Raw genomic sequence first — 13,076 nt, 5'->3', positions numbered from 1 at the left:
TAGGTGAGAAGTCGTATAATCACTGCAGCAGCAGTACCCGCCGAGGCGTAATCGTGGAAATGGTTCGTTCACACGCCTAATGTGAACCTATATAATATGCGTAAGACCAGGAGGTATAATAAATATACGTCTCGAAGAATTTTTTTTCGTCCCGACGTTTGTTTTTATAACGCGCGACGTAATTTTTATGTTTTCGTCAGCGCGCGAGGTTTCAATATTATTATAATATTATTACCTGCCACCACCGCCGACCAATTGAAAACCAAACTAAGTTTCCATTCATGTGAATACATTATTATTATTATTATTATTTGTTACAATACATAGGGCTGCAAACGCGAGCCGAGTTCCAAACATGGAATTGCGAATTGTGATTTTAGTGAGGTACACCACGACTATAGTTGTGTCTAGTCAAAAAAGAAGTATGGATATACAAGTTGTGTCCGAAAAATTATAATCGGGATTTTGTTCATTACAATAATACATAATTTAGTATTATGTTACATTGTTACACAAGAATAAATGTTGTTTAGTAATATTTATGATTAATATATTATTATATAAGTTAAAAGTAAGAACTAATAATTGAAAACTTCATATTTTTTAAAAATCGAGTTTTCTTCGAGATTTCAACTAGTTAAATAGTGTACCCCTCGGAACATAACTCGTTAACTGTGATAAATAATATAAAATATTTTAAGTATACAACTATAGTTTATAAAAGAAACAATTTGAATTTTCAGCAGATCCGTCATGACGTCATAATAATACAAACGTGCTTGTAGGATTTGTCGTCAGGAATCTACATCATACATATAGACGGATATTATAACAGACGCAGATCAAATTGGTAGGTCATGCGATATGCAATACAAAAATGGGACCACTAAAATAATATGAACTTTTACATAAAAATAAATAAATCAACTAAGTACAATATTTATTTATTTATTTATTTATCGTCATTAAAATTGAAAAAAAATGTATTGACCTAAGTATAAGCCACTTTCTTTTACCACTGCAGAGGTCTTTAAACTGCTCTTTTAACTTCTTCAACAACTATTTCCTAAGACTTTTTTTAAAACTAAAATTTAAGGTTATATATTGAATTTTCTAAGAAAAAATGTCCTCTGAGGGCTTTCTTGCAGTCGGAAAGACGTAAAGTACTCTGCAGTGGCATAACTTGCAGAACACCCCATTTCCACGATATCGAATCAATAACCAATGAGTTCCGAGACGATGAGGTGGGTCGGGCCAAAGGTTAGAACTTATCGTAAACTCCGAAAAACCGAATGAAATGTATAAATAATTTGAAAATAATAACGAACCGTAACAACCGTTACGACAACTGCAACAAGACAATAAAACTCATGGATTTATTTTTATTTTTTTGGGGTGCTCGGGAATCGCTCTGCCGATCTCCTTCAGCTATATAAGGTTCTAAACTCGCGTGTAACCGCCTCGATACCACGGTAACGCACATGCACAATATAATTATATACGTTTACGTCCGTTGGCCACTGCTGTACAATTATTATAACAGGGACCTACGAACCGCCGAGGATCCAAAAATATAAATGTATCGATCACTCGCAGACGCAAACAGCCGTAATAGGCGGTGGTCGTCTTGTCTGGATCGCGTTTTAATAATAATAATATACAGAACTATGTAGCGACAGTTTGGAACTCGGCGCAGTGTCTATATATAATATGCACATTAATAGTCATATATACACATCAAGACGTACACGGTCTTACCGGAGATTTTTCATTAGCGGCCTGCAGTCTGTATAACCGTCGTGTAACGCCTTCACCTATATAAGAAGACGGCACTAACGACCTGTCGTTATTCACTATACGCCGCCGCCGGTCGCGATAGGGTCCGGAGGGTGTTGTAAGTATAATAATATTATAATAATATATTATACGTTTAAAAGCTAAATTTGTATTTCGTACGTGTAAGCACCCGGCGATGGAATGATATATTTTACCATCTAAAATAGTAACCGTGTTTGAAATATCTGCAACTGATATATACATATATATGCGGAACGACGTCTGCGCTGCAGTTTCTGTCGCGGCGGACGGCTGTGCAGGCTGCGCTAACGATCCGAGACATAGGTAGGTACACCAAGAGTATATTATTTAAATCAAATATTAATAAATAATGAACATTTAGCAGATTATTCGTACTCGGAACGTGGAATGTGCAAGATGAAACGCGTTCCGAACGAGTTTTCCAACGTCGCGGTCGTCTATAAATAATACCGGATGATCCCCAACTAACGGAAGACATTCATTATTTAAAAAACTATTAAAGTTGTAGTAGGATGTTATTCGGAGTATCTCGATCGATAAAAAACAAATTTCGGACGAGTAGTTAATTGGTTATAACTTATAACTTATAATTAGTATTTAAAGTTGTGATGAGCGGAGTGGAATGATACACGGGCGTGCCCCGCAAAACTGTTGGTCCACTATACAGCTCCGGTCATTCAAATTTTAGATATTTATACCTATGCTATACCTAATAAACCACTCGTCCGAAATTTGATTTTTATAGATAGGAATACTCTGAATAATATTCTACTTTGAAATATGAAATTAAAAATGTAAGTTATCGTTTAAATTAGGGGAAAAAATAAAAAAATAAAACGATAAAAATGGTAAAAAGTATAAATTGTTCGTAAAAAAGTGGTTTTGTAATGACTTAAAATTATTCATAGGGAATATTAGTTAGAAGTGAACAATACGAGCAAAAGGCAGAGAGCTGAATAAAAAAAATGACGTGTATATAGGTACAGGTTTTTTACTTTTACATTTTTTATATTTCTGAATGACGTAGATAGATGGACGTTTTTTTTCGTACGTAATGTATTTATCCTTATCCGATAAATTTATTGGATTGTTTACTTACAGATGTGATGCGAAAAGTATATACTTTGTTGACGCCTTTTTCCGCGCCATCCCTGTCGAGTGTGTAATGTGCATTTTTTAGTACCGTATTATGAACTGTGATTTCGTGCAATCAAAATAAAATGTTCCATTATTTACAACACCCAAAATATTTCGAAATTAATTTTCCCAGTTTCCTAATATTATATAGATTGTTTATAACGACGACATTGCGTGTATTAATATTATAAAAAATATATCTACGTGTAGAGGTTTAATATATGCACACGCTGACCCATGCTTGTCTTACACGCGTTAGGAATATATTATTTACATTTTTAAAGCAATAATCTTATTGGCTTTCTGTTCGTCCTGGTATTATATACATACTATACATCAAAAAAGTGTAATATGATACGATGTAATATTTATGACATCGTTATAGGTTTTGAACGAGTATTGCGTAAAAAGCAGTAAAGCCGAGTTCACACTGCACCGTGTTGCGTAAAATAATCACAGTAAGTTACCACAGTTACCAAACGATACCGCATATAATTGAATATCTTCAACTTTTGAACGTGTGATTACACTTATGTGCGGAAAAGTGATAACTAAAAAAAATTATATTATGCTAACATCAGGTACAATATTCATATCATTGGTATTGCATTTTGGTAGAAACATGAAAATACGAAACGACACGAAATGGCGAAATGTGAACCCAGCTTAATATAACAGCGGGTATTATACCTCTATATATACCTGGTATGAGGTATGTATGCCTAACGTGTATAATTACGACAATATTATTGCTCATATACTTTCCCGATTTACACTTCCTGATTTACACATACATAATAGTACTATAATAGAATATTTCTTATCGTTAATCGATAAAATTTCCATACATGGGGCTATTACATAACGCAAGTCAAAGGTCCTATGTGAAATATTTAACGAGTGCACTATAAGTTCTGGTAAAATGAACATTTTTTTACTACAGTATAGTTGTTAATGATTTTCTTTTTTCACTGGTAAAAATATTGTATAGAATTATTTATTGTGCATCGTTCCTGCAATAAAAAAATGTTGATTTCGATGAATTTATAATACTCTTTATCGGGATGAAAATATAGATGCACTCACGTAGTGTATTCATAGTGTGGTATACATACTGCAGATGCAGCAATATTAATTAAAAATATCGATTTTTCAAAACATTTTTGAATTTTCTGTCACATAATCTGTACTTATCCACAAAAGTTATTCAATTCATAACAAACAACACGATATTTAAATTTTGAAGATTTAATATTATTATAATTTTAATTACTGGCTGATGGAACACAAACGCGTACTATAATATCATAATATGGTTTTTGCTGGAGGATGAGTATAGTTCACTTTAACCCTCGATAGTCGTACAAACGTTCGTACATGATACCGTAATATTTTAATCAGTTGTCATCGTAAAACAATTAATCGTGATTGAGGTGATTAAGTATAATGATTTCGGATTGATTATTATTATTTTGTGGATCTACAATCGATGCATTATTGGAAAAACAGCGGTCTTGCTTTTATAACATCGAACCAATATAAAATCTATCGTCCTCAGAACAGTGCGGTGATAATCGTTTATCATCGAATTTTAAACGCGTGCTACGACACTGTCGAGAAAATTACAGCAGTGCTACTATACACACGACGAATAACCGTCCATTTTATATAATATTATGAACGAAATACATATTGTTGTGCTTATGCATGTGTGATTTCGCTTATTATTGTCACACGAGAATGGTTACCGACCACAACAATATGATTATAGAACGACATTGAGTAACATCTGTACGCGAACAATATCGTACAAATATTATATAGAATATTATGGTACTCTGTGTACGTCGATCGATATCGAAATCTCGCATATTATCATACGTATTATCGTGTATTTGTGACTGAGGGCAGTTGAGGCTGCAGGAGACAGATGCAGCTGGAGTGCGATGTGTGAGAAACAATATAAATAGTGATTATTATTAGTATTTCATAAAGCTCTGCAGTCGGTACTTTACGCAAAGGAATATGGAGGATGAAAAAAACGTTTTGCGGTTCGGCGAGAGCAGCGCAGCTGCAGTGTAAAAATACAACAATAGAAAATCCGCGTGCTTTTAAGCCTTTTCAGTTCATATACTGCAGTCGGACTTATTATATTATTTGATTTATAAAAGTCACGGTGCATATATATAATAATTATATATATATGCTGTGTAATACTGGATGTTGTGTGCACACGAAAACTCACGTGCCTACACTATTATTATTGTATTTACGGTCGTACGAGAGCGATCTGAACCAGACGAACGGACGGAGAACTAAATCGAGTAATACGCTTTTTCCTCGTATTTCATTTGAACTGCACAAAAAACGATCGCAAAAGTAGGCACGAGAGAGTAAAATATGATTTTAGCGGTTTGACTCAATATCGCGTTTTGGAGAAATAATAAAATGATACTATGTGCGTATAGTAGATACGATCGAGAAAATAATGCAGGGCAGGGCATACATTGCGGAGCTAGAACTTTCTACTAAAAATTGTGCTGGAACAGAATCCGGTAGGCAAAAGACCCTCGGGAAGACCAAAATTGAGATGGGAAGATATAGTTAAGAGGGATGTAAAAGAATTAGGAGGCGGTGTAAACTGGAAGGATTTGGCGATGAATAGGGACGCCTGGAGAATTGGTTCTGAGACGGGAGGGTCCTAGCGGCCGAATAACCCAAAAGAAGAAGAAGATTATGTGCGTATATAATATCTGCACGCACGTATCGTCATATTATATAATAATAATATACGTATACCTACTCCGCGCGTGGTACTCAATATATTATACCGAATAACCGGGTACCTAAATTTACGACACCTCGATTACGGGATTTGTGCGGGACTTAGCATAACATATCACCACAAAAGTGGCGTGCACCGCTTATACAAGCTCGCGTAATCGCATAATTTCCAAAAATGTCGTCAAATAATTAAAATATGATAATCGGAAGACATTGGTGTACATTATGCCGAAGTGGGAGAGGCAATTCCGTGGTTTTGCGGCATAATATTTACGGGTAAAATTAGTTTAAGAGACATAATATGCGCGGCGGCGGGTTTAAGATTGGAAGCAGGATATCTACTCGGGAAAAACATCATATAAGTGCCTCGGGAAGGACTTATCCGTGTGCCGTGACGTATACCTTTTACAAATAACCTTTTTGCTGTAATTTAGTTGTGCCCCTATATATGAAACAAAATAAAGGCGAGGGCGTTTACCGTCTGAACGACAGTTAAATTGGAGAACGCATATATACATATATATAAGTACGGCTATTGGCTATCGAACGATCGAGTACATTGTATACCGATTGAGCACACCTTTTATTTCACAAAGAACTCGCATTGTTGACACCAAAAACCAATACAACTGGGCACAATATTACGTGCAATGCTGCTATAATGTAATATCTTTTATTTAACAAGGAAAGGTCACAAGTCAAGCTTTATCAATTCATGAAAAATATTTTTATTTATATTTCTGATATACAACTAAGGATGAACAAGTCACTCGATTAGTTGTAACTGAGTAACTGATTACATAATATAATAATAATATATTGTAACTTAGAAATTTGTAGTTATACTGACTGATTACAAGTTGCACCTATAGTCAGTAACTTAGTTATTTTTGTTTATTCTTTCGAGAAAATAATGACGTTACTAAATATCTGTTTGTATTTAGGGTTAACGAGAAAATTTTTATTGTGTAAGTTATAAATAATAAATTAAAAATAATTAATATAGTAATTTATTAAATTGTTTGTTACAAAATATCACAAAATGCAATAACTAAAATGTTTAAATGTATATAATGTGTAGTAAGATCGTATACATTGTTAAAATATTATTTTATTATATATTAACATTAAAACATAAAATGACAAACCAGGTATATTATTATGTTGACACGAAATTCGGATAAAACCCTTAAACACAGACTATCCACTACATTATAAAGATGATTGGATTTAGCGACGTTATTGGAACCAAGAAAAAAAGACACAGTGCTCAATCGTAATACTGTTAATGTTGTTCCGATAATAATATAAGGACCATGCTCAATCGTACTTCACCAACTACAGACAAGACGAATGATCTGTTGGATTTTTTTCTTTTTTACTTTTTCGTAATTATATCTGGAAAATGTCTTGACGATTAAACTAAGTATACAAAACGTTTAATCGAGAAAATACTACCCCGATAATGTTTTTATTGTTAATTTTCAAGAATCTCAACCCCCTTGTCGATCGGATGGTCGCAGATGAAATCACTAGATATTCGCTTTATGGTCCAGCTGCGGGCCACCTGTTGTACCTACGCCTGAAAATACGCAAACTTATTTGGACTTGAACACAACACTTACCGTTCTCCCAGTTGGACTCGATGGTGACCAGCGATTGGACGTAGTCGTCGGCCGCCGTTCCGGTCTCGTCTGATGGGTCATCGCTGCCGTCTTCGTCCGCGACTTCCGGTTCCGGATCTTTGGCCTCGGCCTGCAATGGCGTCAACACGTAATCGTCACCGTCGACGTCCATCGAGGTGGTGTTTTCGAAAAACTGCACCTGAAACACGACGGAATCATTAGAATCAGCTCATCTCATCGTATATTATAATTATAATATTATTTAATGAGGATTTCGGCGCACTATTTCTTTTCACCCTCGCGCAAATTGCAAATTTTCGTTCAGCAGAACCTGAAACTTTGTGTTGTGGGTATCAGAGTGCATTTCCCCGTTATTAAACTTAAAGTTAAGAACATTAACGACTGTGTTTGCACGTTGGTTTTTTGTACAATATCTAAATGTATTCATGCAAGTTATACATAGGTACTTATGAAAAATATTACTGAAAATTCTCGCATACACCCATCTCGTGTCAAATGATAATTGCAATTCCGTAAAAAAGACAACGTACAAACACATATTATACTATTTTTAAGTCTTAACTTTAAGTTTGGTAATAGATCAATTCAATCTGATACTGAAAATGCTAACAACACAAGGTTGCTTCTGCTGAGCGCAAACTTTCAATGTTGCTCGTGAGTCAGAGCGAGAAAACAAATGGTGCTCTGACATCATTGCTTATTGCGACAGTTTGTATGTCTGTTACTCGATAACCAATCGACCTTATCGGCTGAAAAATTCGGAAGAAACTTGTCGGAGGGACATCAATATAGTAAATGTCAGGGATTAACAAATAGGCTATTTTTTATCCCTTATAAATCTATTGTTCCTTAATTCCAATATATAGCCCACAATACATATTATAATTATACATAAAACCGGTAGGCACAATTGTTGGCGTTTTAGTAGATGCGAATTGTGCACGCCTAAATTTATCGGTACGGAGATGATTGATTTATGTCTTATGGCACAGTGCAGGTCAAGACGTAAACATTTTCAATTGGCGTGTTTTGATTTCTTTGAGAGCATAATATTTTGAAATTGTCTACCGCATTAAGTACCGAGCCCCAGTTACCAATCAAGTACTCAGGCAATGTTGTTAGTCAAACAACCTAACAATTAGTAAAAAATTCTAATCCAAATTGTATTTTTATTGCGTAGAATGGTGAGTACTATAGGTGTGTCTCCTTGGGGGTCTTATTGTGATAATATAACGTGGTGCTCGAAATGGAAGATTTTTCGAGCCGTAACGCTTATACAATTAAAATAGCATTTGTTTCTTTTTGTTTTCAAAATTTCAAAATAATGTACTTACATAATGACTAGAAGCTTTTTTAGCACGCAAACTAATAATCACCTCGTTTGAATGATAACAAAAGAGTTATAATATAATATATTCATTTGTTTTCAATAACTGAATGTATAACACACTTCCAACGTGTTTATAATTTATTATAACATTACGTATAAATTATATAAATTTGATCGATTAAATTTATCATCCCAACAAATACACATTTTGTTTTTACGAAAATATTATATTATATTTCAGATGTCGTACACTAAACTATTGAATTTACTAAAGTAAAGTTTCTTATAATTAATTTTAAATGTTAGTACACAAACATATAGACATGCAGTAAAATTAATTTAATAACATTCTTTTGATTTAGTAAATTAAATTTTTCGGTGTACGATTTATAACCGTTAAATGTTCATAATAATTTCCACATAGCTTCATATTTGTTGTCATTTTTCACTTCGCGAATTGTCATCAGCTGAATTCCTATACCTTTAACTATAACCAAGGGAAAATATTTTTCAGGATTGAATTCGATGAGTCAACATACAACAAATAAATAAATAAAAGCACAGGCTTTAAAATACGTAAATGTTTAGCCGTATCTACACGAAATGGGACAAATAGTCATGGCCGTTTCACAAAGGACATTACACCAATAACGGCCATGGCGAATTGTCCTAGATCCATATCTACAATAGCTGGTTACATTCGTAACCGTAAGAGCGTCAATATATCGCCTATATACAAAAACAATTTTTATTTATTATTTTTTTTATCGTTGTATATATATTTTGTACTTTATAGTGTAACCTATTATATTTTTACATTCATTCCAATAGGTAATTAATATTTTAACGAACCAAAAGTCTTAAGTTCTAAATATGAACAACAGGCGAATGGGACGTATAAAAGCTATACTAGCTATTATTTACTAGCCGGAACGCTGGTCCGGTGCGTTCCTGTCCATTTCGAGCACAGCTGATATCAAATGCATACAAGTGGTGGTGGTCAGACTTTATAGTGTGTATGACTACTATAGTGGTAATAACTAATACGAACAAATTCTCGACCCACCGCCGTTGCCTCGGTGTGCTGACCGGATGTGTGTCAATCGTCATCAATCGCGTAAATAATAAATATATTATATTAGGTACCGGCACACGGTAATAATATGACACGCGCCTTCGCCGGACGCTGCGAACGATAAGTCGCATTATACGGATCGTAATAATACATAATAATGTCATAAATCATAAGATATATTACCTAAGGTAGGACCTAGTTTTACAGCAGTAGGTACCATAATATTTATAACATATTATTATAATCTGCGCGTAATAATAATAATATATGTACAATTATGTACCTACCTAATATATTATATATACCGTGCAGACGATCGCCGTCGTCAACGTAACTGTTATTTTTTTCCGTCAAGTCATCGTCTTATATTAATATTATTATCGTAGAAGTATTGCTTGTACAAAACAATATTGTACAATTATTACATTCGACCCCCGCGACAATTAATAAATCTAAACGGCAAAGTGCAGCCCAGTGAATAATATATGACACTAGCTAGCATGACCCAGACTTACGGAAAGCAGTGCCAGTTCAAAGAGTAATAAGTGAGGTTATTTTTTATTTCGTTACCCCTTCAAGACATCGTCATCATCATCATCATCATCATAGCCTCGGCGGCTCGAAACGTATAATATTATAAGCGCACACGAAACGGAACGTTATTCTAATAACTCGAGTGAAATATTATACCGTGGTCGAAATACTATTTAATCTCAATGACCATTCACCTATAATTGGTGATAAAATATACGTCATAGACGCACTGGTGAAACGAACAATTTGAATTTCTGTTTTATTTATTATATATACCCATCGATGGGTATGTGTTTAAGACACTCACGTTTGACGACATTTCAAGAAGAAACAAATTCGTTTTGAGGTTAGAACGACATAACATAAACACATAATTATTATAATATTATTATGTTCGACGTGAATAATCAAAATGTCATCGTGGTGCCTATCGTATTAACCTATTAAGGGGATTCGATACCGTGATTTTCTATTTTTGTCTAACACACGTGCGATATAGTATTTTATACGTGTTTTTTGCCAAACATACCAATTGATCTTCTGAAGCGATAAGAATTCTAAAAAAAGATTTGAATTTGTCGTCAAATCTTCTTGAAATCAGTTTTCCCCACATTTTTGATTTTAACTTCACTGAAAATTGAAATACAACAATTTTTAAATAGCTTGTTTTAATATGACATTTTTAAGAATTTGGGCAATAATATCAAAAATGTGGGAAGAAAATGTTTTCAGAATTCTTAGCGCTTCATTAAATCAATTGGTATGTTTGGTAAAACACACGTCTAAAATACGATGTCACGCGTGTGTCAGACAAAAACAGAAAATCACGGTATTGAATCCCCTTAATAAATTATCGTGAAAGCCTATATAAAGTGAGAATACCACACTATACATCAAGGCCAATCAGATTGGCCCCAATCTCACGAAATTATAGTAAACATTTATTTTTGGTAATTAATAACTTTTTCGGGAAGGCGCAGTTACTCGCCATAGAAACGTTGAGAAAAACAGAGGTTTTCCAGTGACGAAAAATCATTATAATAATGCGTAGTATATATTTTTATTTCTCGTCTTATTTCGTTACATTTTTTTAAAAAATTTATTTCGCCGCTTTGGTTTCGTTTTTAACGAACACTCCCGCGCGCAGGTATCGTTTTTGCGGTTTTCATCTCCGGTATATATACCTTGATAATACTACTGCACCTCGCCGAAACCGTATAAATCCGTCGCGGCGGGTCATTCGATCGGTTATTATTATTAATTATGGTTACCACACGTCCTGCCTGTTGCAGCGGTAGATGGTATACGGCGTGACGCGGATTAACCTCGCGGACGCAATGAGATACATTAGACCTGAAAATCGTTATCAAATTATTAACGGCGGCGAATGTGACGGGCTTAAAAATAAGGTCGCGGAATGACAATCGGATAAAATCAAGTCGTCATTTTTTTACACAACGATAGATATTATGTGATTATAAAAAAAAAATTACTAAAACATATCTATATATATGCGTTACTTATATATAGTCGGGAAAGTCAATTCACCGCCACCACTGCGCGGCGTGTCGAAATCAAAATATACGTAAATTGTACCTATTTTATATCAAAATTATGTTTGATATTATAATTGTTATTGCATATTAATATAATATTCTCGTTCGTTTTTTATGCGCACCCACACCGTAAATCAAACAGCGGAAAGTTCATCATAAGCGTAGAACGTTTATTACTATTACACGCGATAGGTATATTTTGATGCGATATTATGTTATTTTTTATTATTATATCATAATGTATATATTGTCCTATAGTTTCCATTATAATATCACGGGGATTACCTCCGGGCTGGTAGTTGTTTTTTTTATCGCGCGACGTGTAACAAAAAAAAAAATCATCGATGTTTTAGAGAATTTGTATTTTACTACCCCTTTGATATAAAAGCGTACAAAGGAAAATGTCTCCTGTAAAAATCATAATATCGTGTTGGTATAAAATATGTTGTTATTATATTCAATTGTGTTAGGCAGGTATATACTATATAGACAGGTTAGGTTAAGTTAGGTATATGGATCGATGGATCGTATTTAAAACATTGTAGAACTCAAAAACAATAATAATTGTAACAAAGGCAGTAAATTGTTTGAAAATTAACTTGGTATAATAAGTAGAATTAAATCGTAGTAAAACATGCGAGTATAAAGTATAAAAAAGTTTTATAAAATACATATTTTGTAAATTTAGTTTTTATATTGATAATCGTTATAGCAATATATTAACGTGGTATTATGATATTTTTATATTTTGTGTATTTTATATATGAGGGATACTTTTGATTTTTGTAATACATAATTAGCTATAATATCTTAGTAATTTAGAAAAAATTGCGCGTAGGTATGATCTTTTATAAGATTTACGTACGTTATGACTTATAATTATTATAATTCATAAGACAAATGTTTAAACTTCCCAAAATATAAATTGAATAGCTAATAAATAAATAGGTAGGCATATAAGTTGGTAACTATTAAGTATTGACCACGTTATTTTATATTCAAATTTCTAAGCCTATAAAAACATTAATTGGACCGAGTGAATAAAATATAACTCTACAAGTAGATTAGCAAATACTAATAACTACCTATTAAGTATATATTAACTATTATATACTGACAATTTATCACATTCCTATATACAATTTATGTGTTTGTTTATTTTCTAATGAAATGAAAATAACCAATCTCCTTGGCAC

At 33.5% G+C, this 13,076-nt stretch overlaps 1 protein-coding gene across 3 annotated transcripts in view; it reads right to left on the bottom strand.

Annotated features, from left to right (window-relative positions):
* LOC132944346 (protein TANC2) overlaps positions 1–13,076 on the bottom strand; it is a 198,292-nt gene that overhangs the window by 120,233 nt on the left and 64,983 nt on the right. For all 3 annotated transcript variants that reach the window (XM_061013637.1, XM_061013641.1, XM_061013639.1), the window contains exon 2: positions 7,365–7,563. In XM_061013637.1, coding sequence (XP_060869620.1) covers positions 7,365–7,536 — 172 coding nt within the window. In that variant the 5' untranslated portion in view covers positions 7,537–7,563. The remainder of the gene's footprint in view (positions 1–7,364; positions 7,564–13,076) is intronic.

The sequence above is a fragment of the Metopolophium dirhodum genome, chromosome 5 (assembly GCF_019925205.1).
Source record: "Metopolophium dirhodum isolate CAU chromosome 5, ASM1992520v1, whole genome shotgun sequence".
Classification (NCBI taxonomy): Eukaryota; Metazoa; Arthropoda; class Insecta; order Hemiptera; family Aphididae; genus Metopolophium; species Metopolophium dirhodum.
The sequence above is the reverse complement of the archived record's forward strand: the minus strand, read 5'-3'. Positions and strand labels throughout refer to the sequence as shown.